This window comes from Copadichromis virginalis, linkage group LG4 (genome assembly GCF_057382275.1).
Source record: "Copadichromis virginalis isolate Kocher_CV1m ecotype Utaka linkage group LG4, C_Virginalis_male_GT1.1, whole genome shotgun sequence".
Taxonomy (NCBI): Eukaryota; Metazoa; Chordata; class Actinopteri; order Cichliformes; family Cichlidae; genus Copadichromis; species Copadichromis virginalis.
The window spans coordinates 25,400,619-25,428,044 of NC_140621.1; the positions used below are offsets into that span (position 1 = coordinate 25,400,619).

Consider the following 27,426-nt stretch of genomic DNA (forward strand, 5'->3'; position numbering starts at 1 on the left):
CTGCCTCGGTCTTGTCCTCTCCCCCTCCCGCTCTCTGCCTCGCTCCCATTCTTGAAAGAGAAGACTTGCTCTGAACTCGGGGCTTTGATATGGTAATGTAATGGTGGTGGTGGAGGAGGGGAGGTGGGGCATGGGGGATGGGAGGTGAATTCCTTTGAGTGCTGCAGTTGGTTAGATTGTTTTCATTGTAAAGGAAATGTTCTGCGCAAATGCCAGTATCCCCCACCCTCCCACCGCCACCACCCCAAAACACCCCTTATTTTCAACAGTGCATGCGTTGTCCTGAGCTCTCACATTAAACATGACCTCCGTCTGTGTGAAATTTGATTCTTGTTAATACTTTTTTAAAGATACACTTAAAAAAAAGATATTAAAGCACTTGGAAAGAGACTAGAAATTATCAAAGTTGAGAACCAGTGGCTTTGCTTCAACTCAGTTCTGTTCCCCCTTGCTCTCATGGGTATTTGCTGTAAAAATAGCTCTTGGTGCAATGGGACAGCTTATGCCAAAATCTCTCACAAGCTACTGCAGTTCACTCTCAGAAGTTTTTTTTTTTTTTTTTTTTAAATTCAGTTCGGGCATGTTTCAGGCATTTCTCCTCACTTTTATGCATTCCTTGTGCTTTACACATGACAACAGTGAATCTGTCACTCACTCTGTTTTGATAACCTTCTTAAGTCCCTGTTTTTCAAGCATGAACATTCACGTTGTTTATTTTTGGAAATGTTTTAAATGAAAACAAAAATAGAGTTTCAAGTGAAATTTGAGCTGTATAGTTTTTAGGCTTGGAGACAACACAGCGGTATAATGAGCCTCTCCCTCCTCCCACTCACTTGGACAAGTTCACACTCCAACACTTGCCACTCTTGTTGATAAGCTGTCTGATAAACAACTCTGTGGCATAGTGCCATGAGTTAGTTTGCCACCATTTATAAGAAGCTAACTACCATCCTACCTGGCTAAGACTGAAATTGCTGGCCCCTAATTGTTGGCCCTAATGGATGTGAATCATATGCAAGTATCTATTATCAAATCTTATGGGCCATCAATCCTTTCAGCAACAACAAAAAGGATTTAACATCAAGTTTATTAGCCAGTGTGATGCTAACCTGAGCCGGTTACTCTGGTACGTGCCCAGTTGTGCCAGTATTCAAACAATGCGTTATGGGAACCGGTTAATTGGTGCTTGGCTCTGCCACATTTCCAATCCATTTTCCTGCACATTTAAAAAAACAACAACTTTTTAGTCACTCCATTTTTAGAATAGTCTTAATTTTCAGGCATTTTATAACTCATGCCCATGTTTATAATTATTGTTGTTCTTTCCAGAGCTCTTAAGGTATTTAATAAACTGTTAAAGTTGTTCATGCCTTATCTTTTACCTATAACTTATGACACACCAGTGCAGTGTTTGTGCCTCAGTCAGTCATCGGGCGAGAGTCCTTTAATTCATTAATTAAATTATTACCTTCAATTTATTTGCATTATTCAAGGTACTTCTTTGCATTACAATGTCATTTCACAATCCAAATGGACCCACTGACATATTAAGTGAATTATGACCTGTTTGTTGTTGTTGTAAAAACACTGAAACAACACAAGTAAATGTCGCACATAGTTGTTACACGTTTATTTGCCACCGGGCTAAACACCTTATAAACTTGAGAAATCTAACTTTAATTTTAAAAACGTTTTGTTTTGGACCTGGCCATGCATAAAATCTAACAACAGAATGTCACACAGTGGTGTAATCAAGTTGGTAATATTCCCATTATTGTAAAGGAAAATCCCTTTTAGAACCACATGAATGATTTATATGTTTGTATTCTACAGACTGAGTACAGTTCTTCAAAGTCTAGTGAATACCATGCCTCATTAAAGAGACTTAATTATTATTAGTTTTCAGAGAGCCCATTTTTGAACAGCCATAACATTTTATGTGTTGTTAGAAACCTGAGGGAAGCATTTCATTATTTTTTATGAGGAGAAGCATGCATCTTTTAAACTCAAAAGCATTAAGAAGATAAGAAATTGATTGTGACTAAAATGTAATGTAGGTGAAACTACCAAATTTACATTTTCAGTTCTATCATCTGTCCAATCTGAAAAGAGAATAGGTGAACTTCTTTCTCACTTGATCAAAAAAAATCAGTGATTTCTCTTTTAAAAAGTCTGTTTCATAGTTACCTTCACTATGCATTAGTACAGGACTATTAGATGGGCTTTTCAGGAATCTGCTTTGATTTGTGTTGTCCTGCCACTCAATTGTTTTGTTTTTTTCTTTGCCTGGCTCATTTGCAGAAAAGGATGAAAAAAGATAAGGGTGTGTGTTGAGGGGGTGCAGGAGCGATACAGGGAGATTGATGAGGCAGTAAGAGAAGGAGTAATTACTTGGTGTCCATTCCCCAAGCCAGATTGGCAGACGGCTAATATCACACAGACCCCTGGCCCTGACAGACACCCCCACCCCACACGCACATAGCCTAACTCTAACTGGGGAGTCAGAGCTCTCCAACCTTCAGCAGAGGCCTAATGGTGTGCGGGCCAATGGACTTCTCAGTGTATGTTTTCTTTTCTTTTTTTCCCCTCTGAAGGCCCTTCTGACAGAGTTGTCACCAGTGGGAGTGGTTTCTCTTTGGTGGAAATGAGAATTTTCTCTAGTGGATGTACCCCTTTTTTTCTGGGTTGAGTGTGCTTTGTTGTTTTGTTTTAATAACACAATTTACACATTATGGCCAGAACAGTGGGTTTATTGGAAAAGTTGAGACCATTGGACAACACAGATCAAGCATTTCGCCAAATGCTTTGCTGTTAAGACTACTATGTTTAGTTTGTTTTTGTTTGAAGCGAGATAACCGGTAGAACTGCTGCTGAAACGAAACACTTGTAATTACTTCAATATTGGTAACAGGCCATGCTAGTTCCCAGAATCAGTTTTATGCCAAACAAGGTAACCCATCAGTGTTTGTTGAGGATCATTAACAGGGAAGTCTCCTACCTCTCATCTGCCCTCCCTCTCAGCATGCCTGCGCCTTACTTTTCTTTTAGGGTTTGCTCTTAAAGGAAGCTGGCATCTCTTTAATTAAAGATATGTAAATGTGGTCTCAGCTGGATTGCACTAGTTTGGTGGTGGTGGGGTGGGAGAGTGTCAGAGCCCAGTTCCTAATCCTGACTAATTAACAATTAATTACAATTGATGGGTGCCTTCCACCCCTCTGCAGCAGTGCTCATTGCTGTCCCAGACAGTATGTTTGTATATTTCACACCATGTCATAAATGCAGAGGAGAAATAGAAACATCAGGGCTGGTAGAGGGAGGGGCTATGCGTTCCACCCTAGATTAGCAATATGCATTGGGATGCTGCCTTCATTAGTGTAGCTAGTTATTGTACCACTGTTGGTTAATGTATATTAAAGCCATATTCTGGGAACATGATTGGTATGCGCTTCAGTATCAGGTTGTAATGTAGACTAATCTTTGTGCGTGCAGGTTAACAGACTCAATCCATAGTGCTGTAAAACACATTGCTATATTCTTATCGTGACCAGCCAAACATATTATAGGTACAGTGGTTTTGTTCCTCACAAGGGTGGAACTTTGAACCTGTTCAGACTAACCATGTAGCCTCACTTCGCTCTAGCACCATCTGACTGTGTCATAATGCTTGTTCACTTGTTATAAATGGGCACTGCTCTTCTGATCTATCGCTTAATTGCCACCTAATTTGCATAACAGTGCAAATTAACGACCTCTCAAATGAGCGTTCATTTTTCACAAAGTCTTTAGGAGCTCCTTAAGAGTCTGTGCTAATGAGCACAGGAGGCAGCTGGCCTGATGAGAGTTGACTGGGGAAAGATCCTAGCAGTGCTATAACAAGCCTCCTGCTTAGGTGCTCTTCGTCATCCTCCTCTTCCTCCTGTGACATTTAGAAAATTTTTCTTCCATGTCTGTCTTTTGTTATGTGCAGAAATGCATTGGACTCAGGATATATTAGAGATGTAATTACAGCTGCTCGCTTGTGCTTAATATGCACTTTAAACATTACAGATTTTAGGTATTGTACCTTATTGCCAATAAAATGTTGTCTAGAAAAACATCTTGTATTATTCATTCCTATAACAGCTCAGTTTGGTTACAAACTGTGCTGGAAGTTTAATTCACGCTTTGTCAGATGACTAGCTGTGAGAAAATACCAGTATACCTACTGCATCTCACAGTCTGCTTGTTTAATGTCTGTGTTATCGGCATAAGCTTAAAGCAGAGATGGAACGCACATCCCTCCCCCTGAAATCATAAATATGTACAATAAACAATGTTTTGTGGTGATAGTTGGGTAACAAACCAGACTGACCTCAAAAATTTCGATTATTTCAGCTGTTCAGCATGCAAACATTTGAAGGACTGAAAATTTATCTCTGGATCTCTAAGCATGACTGCTCTGTTATGCCAAAAGTTGGTGAATAGTTGTAATCTTAGTTAGTTTACATGATTATCGATTGTTTTAACAAAGGGATTCCTTGACCTTTATGCTGGTAGGGAGATGGCCAATTAATAACTCATTTGGACAGTGTTGAAATTGGAGTAAAACATGGAAATCTGGAGGCCAAAGCAATTACAGACAACTGTTAATGATTCACAGATTCATCTGTAGAAACCTTGTAGATTTTTTTTTCTTCTTCTAAATAGATCTTTTTGATCTCTTCATAATCATTGGATTTTTGGGTAGGAACTAAAATGTACCAGGAAATGCTTGTGCTTGATTAATAACTCAAAACAAAATGAGTGCATTGTGTTGAAAAGCCAAAAAAGCAATAGTTAGTCCCAATTTTCTTGTCTTCATAGTCGTTGGAAGCCATAACATTGATTACATTCAAATTTGTTACATTGTCCAGCTCTGACAGTTGATATTTCAGATTAAGATATATACAATATAAAAAAAAATTTTTACGTTTGTAATTGTTGTCACAGAAATTAATTTCATTATTTACCTAAAATACAAATATAGATTTTAGAGAAAGAAAAGCTTTGTTGATCTTTCATTAAGGGACAACACAATTGATATCCTTCAGTGTTTGTGTTGCATTTGTTGTTGTCCTTGTCCAAGCCTCTCTGTTTAGTTAATTAAGGGCTGATTGATGATGTGTTGGACTGAAGTGTTGTTTGCTAAAGGTGTGAATTCTCCAATTCACACCTTCGTAAAACCACAGTGTTTACTTTAAATGCTTACCTCTCAGTGTGTTTGTGTCAGTGTGGGGGGCTGTGTGCTACAGGACTCTTGTAAACTACCCAAACAGATGCTGATTAGTGTGAGCTGCTTAAAGTATAAATGGACATATGGATTGGGCTCATTAAAGCCCCATTCAGACATGCACTCCTTTCTATTAATCTGATGGCATCTGAACGTGTCAGTTTCATGTCCGAAGGAGCACCCTGGTCAGTCTGTAAAAGTTGCAATCACAGTTTAGCTAGGGGCTTCTTGCAGAAAGCTTTTTCTTTTTTTTACTTCTTTTAAAATCTAAAAAGATTTTTAAAAATAGATTTTTCATTCCATAAAAACTTAAACTTTGTGCCAGCTGTTAGAGTAACAGAAGAAAACCTGCCATTCATTATTGAAGAAAACCTCATATTATTCTGTATTATATTTCTCACTTCAATGGTTTTAAAATGTAGTTTGTATATCTCTCTCTTTTTTCTTTTTTTTTCTTTTCTCTTTTCTTATCACCCACACAGAAACATATCTGCGGGTTGCATACACTTAGTTGATTGAACAAACTTAAATCACCATCTCTCTCATTTAAATCTCTTAGTTAAAAAAAACAAAACAATCAGAGTTCAGGTTTAATGTTTGGAAAGCCAGGCCGTACCTGCTAGCATTTACTTATTTTTAATAGCTAAACTTTGGGTTTGAATGGGTGAGGTAAAGAGAGGATTTATACTCCTGTGTAAAATGTGTAGAAAAGTGTAGGTATGTCGCAACTGTAACCTGACTTCACTTCCCTGGAAATGTAACTATACTCACCACGTCCACAGTTTGCACAGGTACAAATACTGGCAATGGCATTGGCCATTTGCCGAGGCTACGCCATAGGCTCTACGTAGCCATCACACCAGGATAAATTAAGTGTAGCAAAACATATTTATGCATTGCTGGCAGCACAACAGGTTGTTGTATGCACAGCCTATGTTTTAAGTTGTTCAGCTTCCTAAAAAACCTGATTGTTTTGGAGACGAATGGTTTTTATTAACATTTTAATGTTTTCACAACTTATATCTAGCTCTTTGTATTAGCTTCAAATGTAGTTAATTCCTTTTACTTAATCAATAATTTGATTTAAATCCAAACAATTCACAATTTGTCAAAGAAGCCAATGGTGTGATGAATTTTGTTAATATGATCAAAAAGCCAAGTGTAAACTTTCAAACAAACTGGTAAGTTCAACTTCAGTATAAAATGCCAAGACTGAAATATTAATTGTAATAATATTGTTGTAAATAAATCAGGTAGAGCACACTTAATTGAGGAGTAGGTTCAGTTTTGGTCAAGTCTGGTTTTCTTTGGTCAAATATAGCTCTAGTTGCATTAAGCATATCCATGTCTTGTCAAAGGCTGTTGTGGGTTTACTTGAATTTAGTTGTGAAGAAATTTGAGGTAAGTGTAACATATGACCTAATGGAAAAAATGCCATCACTCACTCGATTACAGGATTAATCCTGTATCTGAAAAAGCTTAAAATTACTGAATAGTACAAAACGTTTCCTTTTTAGAAGAATAACTGAATATTTTTGTGTAAAACTACACTTTTCACTTTTGTTTTTTTATACATCGCCCATTTAGCATAAAACTCAGCAGGGAAGTGATTCATTTTTAATGCTAGTTTTACAGTTTGAGTGCCATATTTTTCAACCTGCCTAAGGCACAGTTTTGTTCACACAGGTCTTCTTTTTTCCTTTTTGAGCAACCCATATTTTTACCAAAATTGCATGGTAAATCAAAATGGTTCACACAGAGAAGAGGTTAGGTGTGAATATTGACATTAATCATTATAACCTATGGTTTTGTAATGAAATTGCTTTTGGCATCCAGGTAACTATTTGTCATATTGCATATATGGATCTGGATTTAATTAATAGAAAGTTTGCATTTCATTCCATGGTTTGAAAACTGGTCTCTTAAATAGTACATTTCACTCTTTTTCTGCAGAATGAAAGTCAAACTCATCCAACAAAAGATAATTAGGAGTCTGTTCCAGTTTCATCAAACTTGCATTTACCGTACTGTTGTTTGTTTTTTTTTTTAATAAATAATTTGTGGAAATCAAATCAGTCAACCTGGAGGGTTTTCAGCTGCCGTTTGGTGTCATGCGTAGTTCAAGAAGAAGTTTATTTTTCCCAGAGGTTTTGTTTATTTTTCATCTGATAAAATAGTGAAAGAGTAGTTTAATAGATAGATTGGCCCCACTTCTTATTTCCCTTCACTGTATTTCTATTACGCAGGTGCTATTTTATCACTTGCAGTCAGTTTTAGTCTTTTATACATGGGTTTACCTATCATAACACCAGAGCTGGTGCTGAGATTTGTTTCTGCATTTTTTTAAGTCAAATTAGCATATTTATGTAGCAATTTTTTTTTTCATTGTAAAAAAAAAAAAAAGTCTTTCTATGGGCCATTCTCTTTATCTGAATTCCGTATAATGAAAGGAAAAACTGATGTTTTCACAGTCCTATCTTTTTTTCCCCCTTTCTGGCTCCCTCGCTCTCTGGCACGTCTGTACTCTGGATTCTGTATATTTGTGGCCCCTGTCTCTTTCTCTCCCGCACACATATCTTCTCCTGTGACTCCTTTTTTCAATTCTCCTTGGTTCTCCTTCTACCCTCTCTCCTTACCTTTTTTCCCCCTTTTTTTCCCTTCTCTATCCTCCTCTCTCTCCCGCTCCCTTGCTCTCTCCCAGTGAAAGGCTGAGAATACCCAAGGGAGCTGATGCAATTAAAATGCTAATCCTGTCTGTCTACAGAGAGAGGGAGAAGGAGGGGGGGGGCTGACAGCATGAGGGATTGCGGCTCACATGGAGAACTCGACTGAAATGGAGAACAGGGGGGTGGGGGGCACTGGGGGAGGTGTGTGTGGGGAGGGGGGTGCGCTGAAAGGGAGGGGGGAGGGGACGTGTGTTGGGGAGACGGAGTGAAAAAGGGGATGCTAGCGAGGGAAAAGACAGACAAGGATAAAGCTTGTGCTGTGAGCTGAGCAATGATATACTGATTACGTTTAAGCCTTATCTATGCCTATGTGTGGAAGGCATTACAGTTAATGTACAGCACTATACTACTGGTTAGGTTGTTCACCCTTACCTGCAGCACTTCATATATTGTGTTGTCTGCACAGCACACCATTTCCACATTGGCTGTGCAGAAATGAGAATGATTATGTATGCAGTGAAAGCCCAGCTGGATACCCTGAATATTTCATAGTATGTGTTGCTCGCTTCGTCTCTCAATACCACACCGCCCAGCTTGGCTGGTAACGTGTGCATAATAGTGTGATTTCTAAGATCTTTGAATGCAGCGTATGGGCCTTAAGCAGTCGTACTATTTTTTATTTTTTATTTTTTAAAGGTGAATTTAAGTATTATTACTTATAGCACTGCTGAGTTTTAGCTTCTCGGTAATAGACCCAGTCGGGTATTGGGATACATTTGATCAAATGGAAACACTGTTTAGGTTCTAATATGCAGCCAGCTTTCAGACCTGAAGACTCTTTGTTGTTTCTAGTTTTCACGAGTTGTATTGGTGGCTTCAGAGTCAAGGACTTTTTAAATTATTCTTTAAAAAGTCTTTATATGTGTCTGTGTCATATGGTGTTCTCTTCTGCGTGGTATCTTAACTCATCTTAACAGATGCTATAATACCACTAGACCACTAGACTGTGCATGAGTGTGATTCTGGATAATCACAGCTTAATTGGAGTAATTAGGGGAATGTAGGGGCATTAGGCTACAGCTGGGGGGCCATAATGAGTGGGGGCAAAAGGGAGGGGGAAAGAGGTGAGAAGCTTCAAGAGCCACAGTTGCCCTCTTAACTGTAGGTCAGTTGTACATCTATGTAAATGGGCTGTAAAGAACAAAGCATAACTACACAGTTATGTAGTTATAATCGGCATACATAAAACTTAGGCAACACTAATAATTGCGTAACCATTAATATATTGGATACAAAAAAGATCTTGCCATTGATATGCAATTTGGATATACTTCACATAGCTAAAAATTGTACAGTTCGTTTGTGAATTACAGAAAAGAAAGGAAAAAGAGGAGGGAAAGAGATGGGCGAATCAGGGTCATTAGTTCAGGCGGCTGGGTCTGCTGCATTCCTGAGCCCTGAGATGGGGGAGCAGCAGAGCAGGAATGTGCCTTGGAGAGAGAAGAGACCTAAGCAGAGGGAAAAGAAAAAGGCAAGAAGGAACAAGAAATAAAAAAGTGAAGGGTAGGAAATGGGGAAAGTTGGACACTTGACTACTTACGGCCTTGTAAAATGGTGGAACAGACTCATTTATCAAAAAGAAGTTATGAAAAAGAAAAAAACTCATTTGCTCCATTGCACTTGGAAAATTTAAGCAAAACTGTTTTTGTCCTCATTTCTTCACATCTGTTACCCTACACTACAGCTCCAGTCATTTGTTAGCTTTGACTTCTCCACAGCTGCGGAAAACTTGTTTTTCATTGCGGCCCTTAAGGACTCCAAGTAAAGACTCACAGGTCTCATAAGAACTGAACTTTGATACGCTGACAAACTAGAGTAATCCTTAAGGAAGACAAGTGCCTAATGCCACTCAGTTTCCACAGGGATTAATCTCATCATCCATACTCGTAGAATCTGTCTCCCTTAAAATCCCTGTTAACTTTGTCTGTTTTCAATTTTTTCTTTTTCTTATTTCCTTTAGTCTCAAGTTACAAAGATCAACATAAATGTGGTTACAGTACTGGTTTTATATGTGACTATGAATCAATATTTCCAATCATAATGTAAATATGACCTTAAATGTATTTATTTTACTATTGTGCAAAAGCTTAGGTGTGTTAGATTATTAGTAGTAGGGAGGGGGGGGGGGGCATCATAATTCCTTAGTTTTTTTTTGTTTTTTTTTGTTTTTTTGATGTCCTTAAATGGCTTGATTTCTGTGACCAACAGTCAGAATATTCACTTTAAAGTGATGGGAAACAGAAAATGTATTTTCATTTATTTATTTATTTTTAAATCATTTATGGTCAAAAGATTAAAAGAGAAAAAATTGCTGTCAGAATTTTTTTTCTTTCCTTTTAAAGTCAAATAGGCATTCATAGCTATTTTTTAAATTCAGTCTTTTAATCACAGCAATAAAAAACGATTATTTAATTCATGCATTGTTATTAATATAATGTATAAGATTTCCCAAAAAATGTAACAGTTTGTAAACGTTCAGCTCGAGACCAGAGGTGGGACCAAGTCATTGTTTTGCAAGTCTCAAGTAAGTCTCAAGTCTTTATCCTCAAGTCTCAAGTCAAGTCTCAAGTAATGTCAGGCAAGTCAGAGTCGAGTCTCAAGTCACTGGTGTAAAAGTCCGAGTCAAGTCACAAGTCTGAAACTTTGAATTTCAAGTCCTTTCGAGTCTTTAAAAAAAACAAACGAAAAAATAATGTTGCAGTTATGCTAAATGTAAATATTAGACCATGTAATTTTTAAATCTGTGTTTTTCTCAACACATGACAAAATAGTGAACTTAGAAAATATACACAAATTGTGAAATTGCACCTCTTTAAAATGCAGCTCAATTAAACCTAGCTCCAAGAATAATTTTCACCGACAGTTCTGAGATAAGCTGCATGTTATTCTTGGATGCGGTTGTAGGACCAGCTTTAAAATCGCATGACAAAAATATCATACACATTAAAAAAAACTGTATCACCAACGTAGCCTGGACAACATTTGCTAGTTAGATGAAGTCAGCTATCTCATCTTAGCATATTTATATGCATATTTATAATCATACGGTTCTTGGAGTGAGTGCATACACTCATGAAGTTTAGTAACTTCAGGTCACTGCAACAAGCCCAGGTACAGTTTACCGACGGATGGGTGCAGGACCTTGAAATGCACCGTGTAGAACGAAAGACCATCGTACGTATCATAAGTTTACCAGTCTCACAAATTGTCGTCATAAATACACATTCCTTAACCGTTTATTAATAGAACCTTTGAGCTCAACGGTAATTAATTAGTAGTGGAAATAATTTCTGGTACCCATCACAGAAATGTAGCAGTGACAATAATATTGTATGCTGTAATCGTACTGGGCAATTAGTGATACAAAAAACCTGTTTTATCCTGTGAATAAAAGTATATGTTTTTGTCAATGTACCATAATAACAGAAGCGAAACGCAATATTGTGTCAGGACAATTCACTATTTATGCACAATAAACAAAGGAGCATAGCGTGACAATTTCTGTTCTTGCTTGTAACCTATATCACCAATTATGTTATGAAAATGACGTATTAACTACTAAAAAACACTGACCTTCGTGTAAATGCTTGGAGCAGACTAACCTGTGAGCTGGAGTGTTCTGGGACGTTATATTTGGTCTATGAATGGCTGCAATCCAGGCCATCCGTCGCGTCTTTGTTACTTCGGAAACATGAACAATTTCTCTTCAACGACGTAATCCGATAACAACCGATCTCTTTACCCGTCGGCTTCCCGTGGCTGTCATGCGACCGGCTATTGCAGTTAATAATACAACAGCTTCTTGACATTTTTGTGTTTCTTTTTATCGCTGTATAACTGATTTTAATTGAAAGCCTGCGTGCGCTAGTACCGCTTGCCACGAGTTCCCAGAATCCTTTGCGGTTCTACCCGTGAATGACGTCACATTTTCAATCTCTATATAATATGCATGTTAAATTTTATATTTGGGGTAAAATATCAAGTCTTTTCAAGTAAACCGGTTCAAGTCCAATTCAAGTCCCAAGTCATTGGTGTAAAAGTCCAAGTCAAGTCACAAGTCTTAGAACATTTTTTCAAGTCAAGCCTAAAGTCATAAAATTAATGACTCGAGTCTGACTCGAGTCCAAGTCATGTGACTCGAGTCCACACCTCTGCTCGAGACACTAAATTGTGGTGCCAAGTTTCTACTCTTACTTTTTGAAGTTGAATGATTGAGAGGCAAAAAAAAAAAGGGGGGGCAAGTGAAATTGAATTTAGTTAAGTGTTAAAAGCTCCAGGCTCTGAAGAAAAGATGGTTGTCTGGAGTTAAAACTTTTCTGTAACAAAGGTGTCTTTAAGGGAGTATGTGTTTGTGCACATGTGTGAGGGGGAGAGAGAGAGATGAGAGCATGGCTGCAGGCTGACAGAGGTCCTGGTATAATACAGTGGTGGAAAGCAGCGACTGATAACTATACTTATGGCCACTGGGGCTCATAGTGACAGCACATGCACTCCTATTACTGGTCCCATGCCTCATGCCCTTATCTCTGGCAGTGTGCCACTGAGGGACCACACTGCCCTCTGCTGTTGGTTTAGAGGAAGTTCAGGCTTATTGAGAATTCAGTCAGGCATTCATAGCAATGACTCAGGGGAGAAACTTGTGACTGGGTTTTGACAGTACTCCACTTCTTTGAATTTTAGCAGTGATTTATTGTCTTTCTGTGCATTCCTATAAGCCACAGCAGTATACCTTCGCTTGGAAAATCGTATGGTCTGTCTTTTTCTCTGCGTGTGTGTGTATGTTTTGGTTTTTTGTTTTTGTTGTTTGTTTTTTAACCAACAGGTTTTCTTAGATCTAGATGAGTAGTTTAGCAGGTGTTTTCTCAGACAGGTAAATGCTAACCTTATCTGCCTAAATCACATTGTCTCTCTCTTTTTTTCCAGTTCTGAGTATACGAGGTGTGCAGGAGGAGGACCCCCCAGATCCTCAGATCATGCGGCTGGACAATATGTTGCTAGCGGAGGGTGTGTCAGGACCAGAAAAGGGCGGCGGATCGGCTGCAGCGGCTGCAGCTGCAGCGGCAGCCGGAGGCTCCCCCACCGACAGCAGCATCGAACACTCTGACTACAGAGCCAAGCTTGCCCAGATCCGCCAGATATATCATTCCGAGCTGGAGAAGTATGAGCAGGTTTGTGCTGAATGCACATCGGGGACATGCATATGTGACACATTCCTTGCTTGTACAAAAAAACATTTTGGCAACCCTTGACCGTAAGATGAAAAGTGACTTTGTTTGTTGTTTGGTCAAACACAAGATAACTGGAAAAACAAGATACATTTGTGAAACTGCTCAACAGGGCTAGTGATGTGTAATAGACAAAAAGTACAATGGACAAAAGAAGTGTCCAGTTTATTTTCTAGTGCACTGGGAAATTATATATTTTAGGTCCACATGGAAAAAAATGTACAGGAATTAAAACGGGAACAAAGTATCTAATATTTGTTTTAAAAGAATGTATTTGTTTAATAATTTCTATTATCAGATGCTATATTGTTATTCAGAGTAGTCTGAAAGCAGATGCTTCAAAACGATCCCACTGGCACTGGGCAGAATTTGTGCTTTGTCCTTCTTTTGACAATAGTATTCAACTGCTCTCTCTCCCCCTTCCTCTCTCTTTGTTCCAGGCCTGTAGTGAGTTCACCAACCATGTAATGAACCTGCTGAGAGAGCAGTCTCGCACACGGCCCATCTCTCCCAAGGAGATTGAGCGCATGGTGGCCATAATCCACCGCAAGTTCAGCTCCATTCAGATGCAGCTCAAACAGAGCACCTGTGAGGCTGTGATGATTTTGCGCTCACGCTTCCTTGATGCCAGGTCTGTCTGTGTGGGTCTACATGATATGTTTATCATCTGTGTGTTGACTGGCTGGTTACCTTCCTGTGGGCAGAAATGATCTGAGCACTTAGAAATGATTGTTTTATCAGATGCACATTCCAAAGATACTGGTCATTATCTTGCTGTCTCTCTTTCTCTGTCTCTCAGACGTAAGAGGCGTAACTTTAACAAGCAAGCTACGGAGGTGCTGAACGAGTATTTCTACTCCCACCTTTCTAATCCTTATCCAAGTGAGGAAGCCAAGGAGGAACTTGCCAAGAAGTGTGGGATCACTGTGTCTCAGGTGAGTTGCCAACATAACTGTCATCCGGTATAGAGTAGAGATTATATAGTTGTTGAATCCAGGATTTTAGCCAGTTCATTTTTTTTTTTATATAAGTAAAATAAGACTGAATAACTAAACAATTGTGGGGTGGGGGTGCCAACAGATGAGATGCACGGCAGATAAAATAAATGCAAATGACATCTGTCTGGTCCTCAGGTCTCTAATTGGTTTGGCAACAAGAGAATACGCTACAAGAAGAATATTGGTAAGTTTCAGGAGGAAGCGAACCTCTACGCAGTTAAAACAGCGGTGGATGCGGCCAATGTGTCGGCGCAGGCCAGCCAGGCTAATTCTCCGGCAACGCCCAACTCAGGTACCGCATGCTCCATTTCTTCTACCCACATAGGCTTCACCTTTCTTGTTAACAAGCTTCTCTTCCTTTGTATAAGCTTTTGTCCTTGCATAACTGGACCACAGGATGAGTGTATAGTGGACTGACATAATGGTTCACAGGAAAATTCACAATGCAAACTGCAAATAAGCTCTCACTCAGCTACCACGCTAAGTGTTTGTAGTTCTCTGAAATGATCTCATAGAAAGAAGGATGTATGCTGGTACATATTACATTAGTTATAATAATCAGTATTGAGGCAGTAACATAGTATGCACTTTTACATTCTGAAACAGAAAATTGCATGTACCATTTGGAAAATTTGGGCACATACCTTCAGCTTGTTTATTTTTTTAAAGAACCTTGCTTATCCAAATATTTTACAAGAAACTATATGCTTATATTTTCTGAGCAGTTCCTTCACCAATCTGTTTAAGTAATTATATTTTGTCATTCAAACATAAATTACCTTTTAATGGAATGAGCCACAGTACTTACAGGATATTATGCTCTGTAAGCAATATTGAAATGACATAATGCATTATGTTATGCATTATGTCATAATGCATTATTACCCCAGTTGCTGTTTTTTTTTTTTTATAGTTTTGTATTTTTTAATGATATGTTCTATATGTAGATATGGGACTGCATCCATACACACATGTAAAATGTAGATGGTACATTTCATAACTCTAGTAGTGACAGCACTAAACTGTAGCTTATAAAATGCGGCTCTGAGCGCTCACCTGTCTGAAGTGTTGTACAAAATTTTATGTGCAAGATTCTCAATTAATATCTACAGTCTGTCATTGTGACTTTGTGTATTCAGACCTGTGCTATGTTGAATGTTTTACTTTCATAGTTAATGTACGTACAGAGATCCTGACATGATAATACTTACATTGCGACTTTAAAGTTACAGGGATGTAGAGCATATTAGAAAGGATACTTGATGTTGTTGATACACTGACACAAATGGTCCCCCATAATTAATTCGTTTTTTTTCTTGAACTTATATATGCAAGCAGCTTAAGTGGACCTTTTTAGGTAGAGGCTCTGGTTCATTTAATCGCTTCCCTTCTTGGGGCTTCTGTGTACTGAAACATACATTTTCCTTTTGAATTTTAGCTTTTTGGCTTAATTTCGTCTTAATTTCATCTAATAAGACACAGGATAAATGCAGCTGTCTGTGCCATCATTTCCAGAGCTTTAAATTTCAGGCCATCTGGACTAAAACGCAATCCTGGAGTTTTCACATTGAAACTGAGTCAGCTACATTTTCAAAAGGCCCCGTTGTAGTGGTGTGGAAATACCGGTTTAGTGCAGGCATTACACATGGAGATAACAAAACCGACTTATTTCAAAACAAAAAGGTATTTGTGTTGATGTTTTGCTGTTTCACCAGTTAGTGGACACTGAAGCATATTCTGCGCAGAATCTTCCTTTAGGTTTTATAAATATGAGAAAATAGTAACAATGACCCTGATTTTCAAAGCGTTGTCCCTGAGCAATGGTAACCTTTTGAGTCCATTACAACGTGGTGAGGCTGATTGGCTATTGGATATACATTGCCTGCAGGGTCACCAGGGTCATTCAGCTTATCTCACACAAGCGACACCTACCTTGGCCTACGTTCCCTCAACGGGGAGGGTCTCAACATCGCCCCCTCTCTACAGGTATGCACTGAGGACAGCTGTGGAGTTGGCAGTTGCCCTCAATGCTGTTAACCTAGCCACCCCACTTCCCCAGATATCTTCCCTTAGGCTAGCTCCTTTTGACCTCTCCTCATTTCCTCCCCTTGGCTTTGTCTTTATCACCACTGACTCCTGCTCCACACAGACCTATGTAGAGGAAACCTTGAGGAGCATTTGCCTTTACTCATGAGAATGTAGGCAATGTAGTTTGTGTCATATGTTCAGCAAGCATAGGACCCGGTTCAATATGGAAACGTCTGTGTGGGGTCATCGGGGTTCTTCACAAAGTTGTCTTCATGCAGCTGGTATATTCCTACAAACCAGGTCTGGGGATTGATCCTGTAGTCCCTCTGGTTAATCATCTGTTTCTCTATGTCTAGGTTGTCCTATATTTCCAAGTGTGTCACAGTATCCTGCCTTTTTCAGTCCTTGTTTTCCCCCAAGTGTTCCAAAAATCCCGTGTCTTTATATAAAACCCATTTCCAAAAACACTGGGTCACTATGTAAAATGTAAACAAAACAGAATGCAGATATCAGCAGACAATTTAAGCCTTATATTTAATTGAGAATTGTACAAAACCAGCAAGCCAGATGCTGAAACGGAGACACAGGGCATGTTTGTGACTATTGCATCACCTCTTCTCCAGTTACTGTAATTTTGAAAAGGAATTGTTTACCCATTTTTGCTTGCTTTAGTATTTCAGTTGCTCAACATTTCAGGGTGTTCTTTATTTTACTTTTTTGTTTGTTCTCTGCCAGATATTTTCAATGGGTAACAGATCTGGATTGCGGGCAGGGCAGGTCAGCATCTGGACTCTTTTATTATGGAGCCAAGCTGTAGTAATTCATGCACAATGTAGCTTGGCACCGTCTTTCCAAAATAAGCAAGGCTTTCCTTGAAAAGGATGTTGCTTAGATCGAAGCACATGTTGCTCCAAACATGCACATATCCTGTTAAGGGACCTGTTGCCAATTAAATTTATTGGTTTGTGGTTTTCTTGTCATTTTACTGCATTTTGTTACCACGTGTCAATAAAAATCCAAATTATAGTATGTGATATGTAATCTTCATTCAACTTTCACTTGTATAGAATTTTAGTTATTGCAAATCATTGCATTCTGTTTTATTTGCATTTTATACAGAATCCTAGCATTTGGAAAAGGTGTTGAATTCATAGGAGTAATGTGCACCATACTCACGTAGATGCAGAAGAGATTTTATTAAAGTGAATTGTTCTTGTTACTTGTCTGTGAAAAGAATTGTCATTTTGTTGTTTTGGATGGATCCACAGATTTCTTCTGTTAAGCACCAGTATAAGAGGAGGTAAAGCACTGCATTTTGGCTTCAGCTGCAGTCTTTCATTCAGACCATAAGTGGTTTAATGGAGAGTCATGAAGCTGATTGGTGAGCTGCAAATTTTAGTGCTCGCACTGAAACAGGGTAGTAGATGAGCTGTATTTTTGAGTAGTGCAGTCTGGCTCTGATGCCTACAGGAGAGGTTTGTGGATGCTGTAACTTCACTGGTCAGTCTGTGGAAAAAATATTTGTCTAATTGTGCTAAACTGTGTGTGTGTGTGTGTTTTAAATGTTTTGTCTCTGACAGGTGGATACCCTGCACCCTGCTACACACCTGACGGGCGGCTATGAGGAGTTGTCAGGTAGTGGCCTCTACACCCCTCATCGCCTGGATGTGAGTACCAACTTAAACTCATGTGGTGTAGCTGATCAATAAGTATTTGGGATGCCTGAATACTGCTCTGTACAGTGCTCTTAAAGTATAGAACATTTTAATTGTGTTGAAATTGTCAACTTTTTAAAGGTCGATGAAATCCAAGCACTTTCGCGGAGTTTCAGTTCATTTAGCTTTTGACTTGGTTACTTAAGAAAATGACTAAATATATGAATGTAAGAAGAAAAATAAACTTTGCTTCATGCAGGAAAAGTAACAGCAGAGAAAGAGAGAAATTTTGCTTTGCCCTCCAGTTTAAATTAAATGTGGGGTTGTATGTGCCAGGATTTATTGATTTCTGCAAATGTGTGTGTGGAGAGTTCTTTTCAGTTTTGAACTTGTACATAAACTAAATGTTTTACAAATCAGTGTGTTCTGTTTTGATGTTGTGCACCTATTGTTTTTTTTTTTAGAAACAGGTTTGTAACTTTACTTCTATTACTTCAGTAATACCCACTGCAAGTTAAAACATGCTAAAACATGAGCTACTGTAAACATGTTCTGGAGTTACGCCTCTGGATTTGAGCACCTTCACTTAGTACATTCAGAAAACCAGGAAGAAGCAGTACTGTGTTTTAACAAAGTGGTTCCCTATTATTTGAACCATTTTGTCTTGCGGATGCATCCTTTGATTACTAAGCACAAATGTAGCTGATTAAGACTGTTATTTATTAAAACCTCCCTTCTCATGTAGAATCCTTCCTCTGTTGCTTTTTGCAGGCTAACAGCTGGCAGGACACCACCAACCTCCCCTCGGTTACCTCCCCTCCCGGTCCTCCTGGCAGTGTCCACTCCGACACCTCCAACTGATCTGTTGGCTCTTCCTGCCATCACTTCAGTCCCACCGCAGTTTGCTCTGACTACCATCTTCAGTCCCTCTTTTATTTTTTTTATTTTTTATTTTTTTCTCTTCACTACTTTCTTGTCTCTCTACTCAACTAGATGGCCACACAAGGCTTTATTTGCATTTCATAAACACACTGTGCTGGAACACAGGACAGCCGAACAGTAGCTAGGAGGACTTCTCCATCCAGCTCTTCTGAATTCAGCTCTACCCTAATGCTCAACGCTTCGTAACTCAGATTTGAAAGGGGGTTGGAGTTTACTGAGGCTGAGAAAACATGTTCTGTTAAGGACATTTCTGAAGACCACTCACCCAGCTGTGTAGATGATCATGATGTCTGTACATTATGTGTATATGCACGTTAACTTCACACAGTACTTACAGTTTGTTCACGTGCTGTTGACCTCTGCACTTAACCCTTTGCTTTGGAAAACTGTGTGTGATTGCCTGTATCTCGTGAAGCCTTGGCATTTGACAGCCAAACTGTTGATACGGATCACCAGGGAGCTCTGCTCACCTTGCTCGTACCAAAGTGCTGCCCCAGTAGTCGTCAACACATCTCTTCCTCAAAGATCACCTTCTGCCAACTCAATACAAGAGACTACTGTATCTTCTGGTCCTTATAGCTCGATGTTTCATTCTGTTGGAGATTTCAAAGACCCTTCCACAACATACACTTTGCAACTTTACAGTCGTTTTCATAGTGAGCTGACATAAAAGATGTGTCAAGCACAAAAGTTAGCATCCTTGTTATGGGTGTCTCTACCTGTAAAAGGGTAGTTAAGGGGATCACTGTTCTAAACCAGGCAGGACAAGTGATAATAGGGCTGATGAGAAGAGGAGGAAAGGGCAGAGCGAGGACAACATCTTTGGTTGAGTGGATGTAACTAATAGCCCTTTTTGTTGCTAACCAATAGAGGGTGTTGGTAGATGGCTTGTAGACTTTACTTCTTGCTTTCTGTCCACTAGTTTATTTGATTGTAGGCTATTTTCTAATGCTGTTTCACCAAGAATGCACCAGCCACCACCAAAAATTTGCTCAATAAAGCATCTAAATGACGATAAAAGAAGGGTGGAAAGATTTTGGGGCATTGATGTGTTATTGGGACAAAACGTGTCATGAATTTAGAAACGTGACTGTCTTCCATGCATGTAGGACTTCTAGGCGTGATATTGTTTTCATTTAACCTTCCGAGTTTTTAGCTTCATTTTTATTAACAAAAAATAAAGGGTATAATTATTACAGTCAGACCAAAAAGGAAAAAAGTGCATCATGTATTGCTATGATGTGTGTGTCTCTGTGGGCGTGTGTACAGTGTTCTTGGGATGTCTTAGTCAAAATGGCTGGTGCCCTCTGACCTTTGTAAACATAGAGACTGGGTGCTTCCACCAGCCGATCACACACCAGATGGGGTTCAGCTGAGATCTCCCCCCAATCTTGAAACATTTAAGCTTGTGAGCCCGAGGCAACACACTACAACCTTCTGTTGTACCAAAACCAAAAATATCAAGTTCAGTAATGTAATAATGCTACTCTGTGTCTCTAAAGTTGGTGCACAGCCACCTTCTCAGTTTGAGGAGAGGAGGGAATTATATTTGTATCTGTGTCTCTCTGTGTGGTGTTGTCATGCCTCAGTTGATTTGATTTTTGGGGCTTTTCGTTGTGGGGCGAGTAGTGTCGTATCACACTTGTAATTTGATTGTGAGCATAGAAGGAATGCTCTCCTTTTTACCCATCTTTTACTACCTTCTGGTAAAACTACAATTATTTTATCTTTAGTTCTATGGCCAATTGGGCAAGGGCTTCTCTCTCTCCTCTGTTACCAAAAAAGAGGCAGTCCTGGGTGTAGCAAAACTCTTAACCCACATTTCAGACAACCCCGCAACATTTTGGGTGATTTCATTGTTTGGAACTATTTTATACATTAGCTATTATGTGAATAACAAAGCATTTTTGATAGTAAGGTAAAGCCTTATGAAGATTTAAGTGTCAGTCAAGACTTTGAAGCATATGTTACAGAACAAAACTTGAGCTTGAACGCTGATCACATGTGATAACCCTGAGTACTCGTTTTGTTACTCATTGCAGTTCATATGACTGTATCTTATAATGTTATTGCCACACCAAATTATCACGCCCCCGCCTTTTTCTACCTGTTGTAATGGATGTCACTGTACAGTTTGTGTAATGTTTCAGTAATTTTTCTTTTTTTCGTATATAAGTTTTGATGTTTGGTTGAAATGCCTGTTTATTTTTGGCCTTTGTATCACAGGATTCACAATAACTATCAGTTTAAAATATTATTTAGGTCTTTTGTTACATACTTGGGTTGAAATGTATGCTATACAAATGTAATTGTATTTGGTGCTGTGGAAAGATAACTGTATGAATTGAGGTTATAAACATTTTATTTCATGTATTGATTTATGGATCCACTTCCTTTCTTAATCTCCTCCAAGTTTCCTCAGTTATACAGTCACTTTTCCAAATATTCCCCAATTCTGGTGAAATTTTTACCTTCTCAAAACATTCCAAGAAACAGAAAATTGCAGTTTAAATACAAAATTGGTTCTTTTGAGCTGTAATAAGCCTCTCAGTTATATCTAAAATGTAGATACCTGTAATTTCAAAAAATACAGACAGCAAATTTGCAAACAGGAGTCAATGCTTTTCAGGTTTTTTGTTAGAAAAAAATTGTTTTACATTTAATCTGAAGATCTGTTTTTGTGTGCCACACCATAAACAGTGAATATAGCCTAAATACAGTTGTCCAAATCCCGTAATGTTGATACATACACTGTATGTCTCCTTGACACATTTCAGCCTTATGATTGTTTGGATTCTGTAAGTGACTAAATGACTTCCACAGCACCAAATGGCTTCTTAACCCTTTGATTTCTTTGATTTTTATTAGTCAATTTGTATCTCCCTTCTTTCCCTTGTATTTACCCCTCTCTCTACCTCTGTCTTTCCATTTCTCTTGTATATAACCCCCACTGTTTTCAGACTTGTGAGTCTGTATGAACTCCTTTTATACCTCAACTTTAGAATTGTTCTAGGAAGAGTAAAACAAAAAGGAAGAATATGACAAATTGTAGTGTTCTTATTAGAAAATTAATAAAATGATTTAGTGTGATTTTTTTTTTCCCCCCTTCAGTATTTGATTTCAGATTTTAGAAGTGTTTCATTTTATAATTTGTCACAAATGCTCTTGTGATAGTCAAACGTAATAAAAGGAGAGATTGCACCATCTGATGATTATGTGACTCTGTTAGTCTCGTGGAGACTTAAAAAAAAAAAAAAAAGTCTTGTTCAGCCTTTAATTCAGTATCAAAAAGCAAACATGGAAAAGTGAGCTTTGCAGAATTTGGCTGATATCTAGAAGAATTAACTGATCTATACATCTTACTTATATTATTTTTGATCTGCCGTTTATAACCTAGTCACTGACCAGGCGTTGTCTTTCTTGATGTCGTCCTAACACAAGGCCTCGGCTTCTGACTTCAGGCCAGAGCCAAGTGTTTCCTGTAGGAAAGAAAATAATTTGAAGGTAACATGACACAGAAGAAATATCTTATGAATTTCAAGGTAGAGGTAAAATATTTTATAGTGAAAATGGACTCAATTTACATTTAGCAGTTTAATTCAGTGTTTCCTTTAACCACTTTTACCCAGTGGTGTTTAAAGATTCAAAACAATTATTCTGTATCTAATCGGGGCCTTTTCCAGGAAGCAGGTTTAGTGAAAACTCTTGTTTGTTAATACTTGGATGAGACAAACACTTGGTCTTCTGTTTCGGGAAGAGTACCAGTTTTGAGTAAATGACTGAAATTAACCTGCTCACTGGCAGGCTCTCTCTGAATCCCATCCCCAATCTGCATGAAGCTTTTGAGGCAAAATACTGTTCAGTGAAGACTCGTATGTTGTGTTGGAGATGATGTGTGAACTAAAGACAGTCTTGTACTTTAGTTTTTTTAAAATCCAGGTTACAGAAAGGAAATAGTATCTTTGTAGATTTAAATACAGTTAAATTCACAGAAATGTAAACGTCATCAACATTTACACAAAGAAATCCTAAAATTAAAAAACCTAAAGGAAATAAGAAATCAATGAAAAAAATCTTATTGGGTCTGTCCTATATCATAAAACTGCATCTTATGTGTTTGAGCCACATCTTTATCTCAAGTTTCTACAGGTTACAGCTAAATAATTAGATTTCAAAATAAAATGTAAATCTTATGTAAATGAGGACTGAGCAGATGACTCTTGATCCCTTTTGTTTTTCGGCAATATCACACAAAGAGTTGGTGGACTGATCCCCGACTCCTCCAGTCTATATATCCTTGGGCAAGATACTGAACCTCAAGCCGTCCCTGATATTGAAATAAAAATGGAGGCTCATCTTCTACCCATTCCCATGGTGAATCTTGGCATCAGAAAGTGGTTGTCATATGAACATACAATGAATTGAACCAACTATGATCAAACCTCTTAGCTCAATGTTACACTCTGATTTTGCTGAACCTGCTTTGTGGAACAAGGCCCAGGACAGGAAACAATACTTTTATGCATCATATTGTTCACTTACATATAGAGCAGATATGGAAAGTGAAAGCTCTCATGACTCATTGTGAAGAAATGTGAGAAACACAAATGAAACCTGAAGCAATGAAGAATAATCTCAAGTTTGAAAAAGATGCCCCAAAGACTATTTTGGGGTACCTTTTTTAAAGTGCTTTGAAGGTCTAAGGCAGGCAACTCCAGGCCTCGAGAGCCAGTGTCCTGCAGGTTTTAGATGTCACCCTGGGTCAAAACACCTAAATCATTACCAGGCCTCTGGAGAACGTCAAGACATGTTGAGGAGGTAATTTAGCCATTATATCAGCTGTGATGGATATAGGACACATCTAAAACCTGCAGGACACCGGCTCTCAAGGCCTGGAGTTGGCCACCCCTGGTCTAAGGTTTACATTTCACAGGTTGTATTCTGCACCACCGGGTCAACACCCTAATAAGTGAGGGTACCTCTCGCAGAGATGTGCCCCTCTTGACAAGTGAAAGTTGCCTCTGCTGATGAACACCTCTCCGACACAGAGAGCACAGGATCCACTTGAACGTCGTCCGCATCTCGTCGTCCCGTAGGGAATAGATGATAGGATTGACCAGAGAGTTGCACTCAGCTATGAACAAACAGTATTTCTCATAGCGGTTGGCATGACTCTCTTTACCCAACAGTCCATCCAGTAAGAGAGTCACGAGGCCAGGCGTCCAGCAAATTACAAAGGCACCTGCAGAGATGCAAACTGTTGATAAGAACTGGAAGTAAACTTTATTTAAAGATGGGACATAATGACACAGCAGAGTCTCTTGGGTCATACTGGTAGCTTGCTTGCTTAATTTCAAGGCTAGTTGCCAGAGAGAACACATTTATGCTCAGGAGATGAGTCACCTAAAGAAAAAGTTGTATTATGACGATAACCCCATGTCAGTTTTACTCGGAAATCCTAACAATCTATCAGCTTAAAAGATCAGCAGTAATCGGGTATGATCTGACAAACAAGAGCTGCAAAACTGGTTGATAAATGACTGGGTGTACACACGCCAAGCATTATAACTAAGATCAGTGAGATAAAGCACATCAACAATAGTCAGCTTTACTACAGAAAACAATACTGAAAGTTCATATGAAGTGAAATTCAATAAAAGTCACTACGCTTTCCTGCAAAAATCTGAAAATAATGCCGCCAACGACTATCAGTATGTTGAAGTTTTGTACCATGTACGTTAGTAATTTAAGAGTGCTAAAATTTTCAAGCTTATTAGAAATGAAACTATTCTAACTTCCCCTTTGACTGAAAAGTAAACAGCTCCTCACCCAGGACCATGGATATCGTCTTCATCAGGTTGACAACAGTCTGCTGTCGGATCTCTGTGACTTGTTGAGACGTGTTCTTACTTTGGTTCTTCACGTAGATAAAGATTCGAGTATACACGGCCACCATAACGAAGAACGTGAGCAGGTTGAGGACTGCCCAGAAGATAAGGAAGCGGCGGCTGTAGAGCGGCGCAAGGGTGGAGCAGTCCTTAAGATCACACTCGCAGTTCCAAAATGTCGGCACCAGGCCCATGATGATACCTGTGGCCCAGATGCATACTATCAGCAGCACCACACGCCGCTTTGGCATAGTGCTGTGAAGCTGCATGGTGATGATGGTCTGGTGTCGCTCCACAGCAACAGCAAGGAGGTTGGCCACAGAGGCTGTCAAGCTGATGTCAATCAAAGCGCCGCGGATATACCACTGCTCCTTGGTAAGTGTTCTAGTCCACGGGCCTGTGTGCAACATCAGGTTGGTATAAGCAATACCTGCAAACAGGTCTGCTGCAGCCATGTTCCCCAGGAGATAGTAGATAGGAAAGTGAAAGCGGCGGTTCATAAAAATGGCTATCATCACCAGCAAGTTGGCCAGGAGTACAATAACACATACTGTCAAGCCCAGTCCAATGACAACATAGTCCCGTGTATTCCATCCTGTACTGATCGTCTTATTCACCACTTTGTAGAAGAAGGTGACATTCTCGTTGTAGTAACAGGTATTCTCCACAATGCTCTCTGTGGCCATATCTGCAGACACAAAGTACATGTTCAAGATGTTAACCTGCTGTCTACAAGTAGTGAGTCAACAAGGAAATTTTTCATCCTTGAGCCACATCCCATTCGCTTATATTTTGTTTGGAAAGTGTGCAAACATGCATAAAAATTTCGTATATGAAACAAAAACAGAGTTTAAGCAATTCTAACAAGCTTTGAAGTCAACGTTTGGAATGAAAACCTTTGTTCTTCAGCACAGCTGGAACGCTCTTAGGCAAGCTCTCAAGTACACTTCAGGAATACTTCTCCAAGCTGCTTGAAGGACAGAGCTCTTTGGATGTTGGTTGCCTTTTGTTCCGTGCTCTGTCTAGATGATCCCACACTGTTTCAATAATGTTTGAGGTCCAGGCTCTGGGGAGGCCAATCCATGTCTGCTAGTGTTCCAATGGGGAGCTTTTTCCTATCCAAATATGCTTTTACTGCATTGCCACTGTTTTTTGGATTGCTGCAACGCTGAAAAAATGGAGACATCACTTTCCAGAGTATTCCATGGTGGATCAAAATCTGACTGTACTGTCTGTGTTCATAATTACATCAATTTTGACAAGCTCCCCAGCACCACAGACTAAAATGCAGAAAGGAAATGGCTTTAGAATTTTAGAAAGTGCTGAAGACACCCACTGTTGTACTTCTGTCTTGACCTCATGTGTACACGCTGACAAGGATTTAAACCAAAAATGCAAAATTTGGATTCATCACTTCATAAGGCCTGTTGCCACTGATTTTCGGTTTAGTTCTTGTGTAATTTGGCAGACCTCATCCTGCTCTCCCCGTTTCCACCGAAAGCATTTCTGATGAGACTTTAGTGAACAGTTGATGGATCAACTGAAACACCAGCGGCCCTCCTGTGTCAGGTCTTTCCCATTTCTTAAGGACATTACTTTCAGATACTGTTCATTTTATGTTTCGTTTTGACCCCTTCTTTTTTGGTCCTACACTTATCTAGTTTCCTCATTTTTTGAAGGACACACGGAAGAATCACCTTATTGGTGTAAGAATATACTACTTTTCTGCCTGTCCAATTCTGTTGTCATCGACTAAAGAAACGAGAACAAATTATGCGTTTTAACCACAGGCTGTTAATAACAAATGGCTACAGATCAAACTTAGAATTTGCTCAATTTTGCTATTTTTTTCTGTTGACTCAACACTGGTTCATCTCACAAGTTGGAGACCTTTTTATGCTTGAATAATTCATGTTAAGTGACTTCTGAGGTAAAGACATTCTTCTACAAAGACTGAACTGAAAGTGATTCTTTGCACCCATATCACTTGTTGTAAAAACACCTGACACGATTGTGCAAATAATTCCCGTATCTGAGTCATGGTACACCCAGCAGTGACTTTAGACTCAAGTGTTAAAACATGGACGTCTCTGCATTGATTTAGGGCTGGATTGGATTGTTAATTGGCCTCGTCCAAGTGCAATGATCCAAAACAACATTAATAGTAAAAAGTATTACAAAAGCAGTAAGACCGTGCGTAGGTGCGGCTTTAGAAATCTGAAGAAAGAAAATGCGCAAGAAATTCTGGTTTTGTGAGCACACGCAAGGCTTTCGTTGTGAATTTAGAGTTTCAGGTGTGCGCTTAGAGTCTAAAACAGTGCTCTTTCTGAGACCGCTGGGGTTAAAGGAGATAAAAGTCGGAAAGTAAGACATTTCCGTTAATACAGCCTGTTCAGACCTGAAGTGAAGTGACCTATGTGTCACTAATACCCGCTCGTGCAACTTAATCTCATGTAGACTTTTAACATGTAAAATATATAATAATTGTAGTAAATTACGACATGAACCCTACCGTCCGTCTTAGCGTGTCCTCCATCAAGACAGGTCCGACATGAAACAGGGGGTGTTGGGTGCCATTTGAAAGGAAAACAGAAGACCCTCTGGTTATTCTCACTGTTAAGTGTTCAGGCGACCGCACGTTTTCAAGCCGACGCCTTTTTGAATGAGGATCAGCTGGACCTGACAGACAGGTATCGGTGCTGCCTCCACGTACAGC

The 27,426-nt window shown here is 39.1% G+C and overlaps 2 protein-coding genes across 6 annotated transcripts in view; one reads left to right on the forward strand and one right to left on the reverse strand.

Moving 5' to 3' along the window:
• The window catches only part of pbx4 (pre-B-cell leukemia transcription factor 4), a 28,538-nt gene extending 6,510 nt beyond the window's left edge, over positions 1–22,028 (forward strand). For 2 of the 4 annotated variants that reach the window (XM_085454476.1, XM_085454477.1), the window contains 6 exons: positions 12,898–13,142; positions 13,640–13,830; positions 13,999–14,134; positions 14,333–14,489; positions 17,806–17,892; positions 18,652–18,717. In XM_085454476.1, coding sequence (XP_085310602.1) covers positions 12,898–13,142; positions 13,640–13,830; positions 13,999–14,134; positions 14,333–14,489; positions 17,806–17,849 — 773 coding nt within the window. In that variant the 3' untranslated portion in view covers positions 17,850–17,892; positions 18,652–18,717. Of the gene's footprint in view, positions 1–12,897; positions 13,143–13,639; positions 13,831–13,998; positions 14,135–14,332; positions 14,490–16,085; positions 16,184–17,805; positions 17,893–18,651 lie in introns of all 4 variants that reach the window. The other 2 variants (XM_085454479.1, XM_085454480.1) reach the window with 2 other exon arrangements.
• On the reverse strand, positions 21,512–27,364 carry lpar2a (lysophosphatidic acid receptor 2a). Of its 2 annotated transcripts, XM_085454482.1 has the most exons (5): positions 27,223–27,364; positions 25,607–25,878; positions 24,652–25,398; positions 23,802–24,064; positions 21,512–22,301 (listed from the first exon to the last, which is right to left on the reverse strand). In XM_085454482.1, the coding sequence occupies exons 3-5, from the start codon at positions 25,394–25,396 to the stop codon at positions 22,254–22,256; spliced, it is 1,056 nt and encodes a 351-aa protein (XP_085310608.1). In that variant the 5' UTR covers positions 25,397–25,398; positions 25,607–25,878; positions 27,223–27,364; the 3' UTR covers positions 21,512–22,253. The 2 variants fall into 2 exon arrangements, with proteins under 2 accessions (XP_085310608.1, XP_085310607.1); XM_085454481.1 differs by lacking the exon at positions 25,607–25,878.
• Positions 27,365–27,426: the final 62 nt, after the last annotated feature.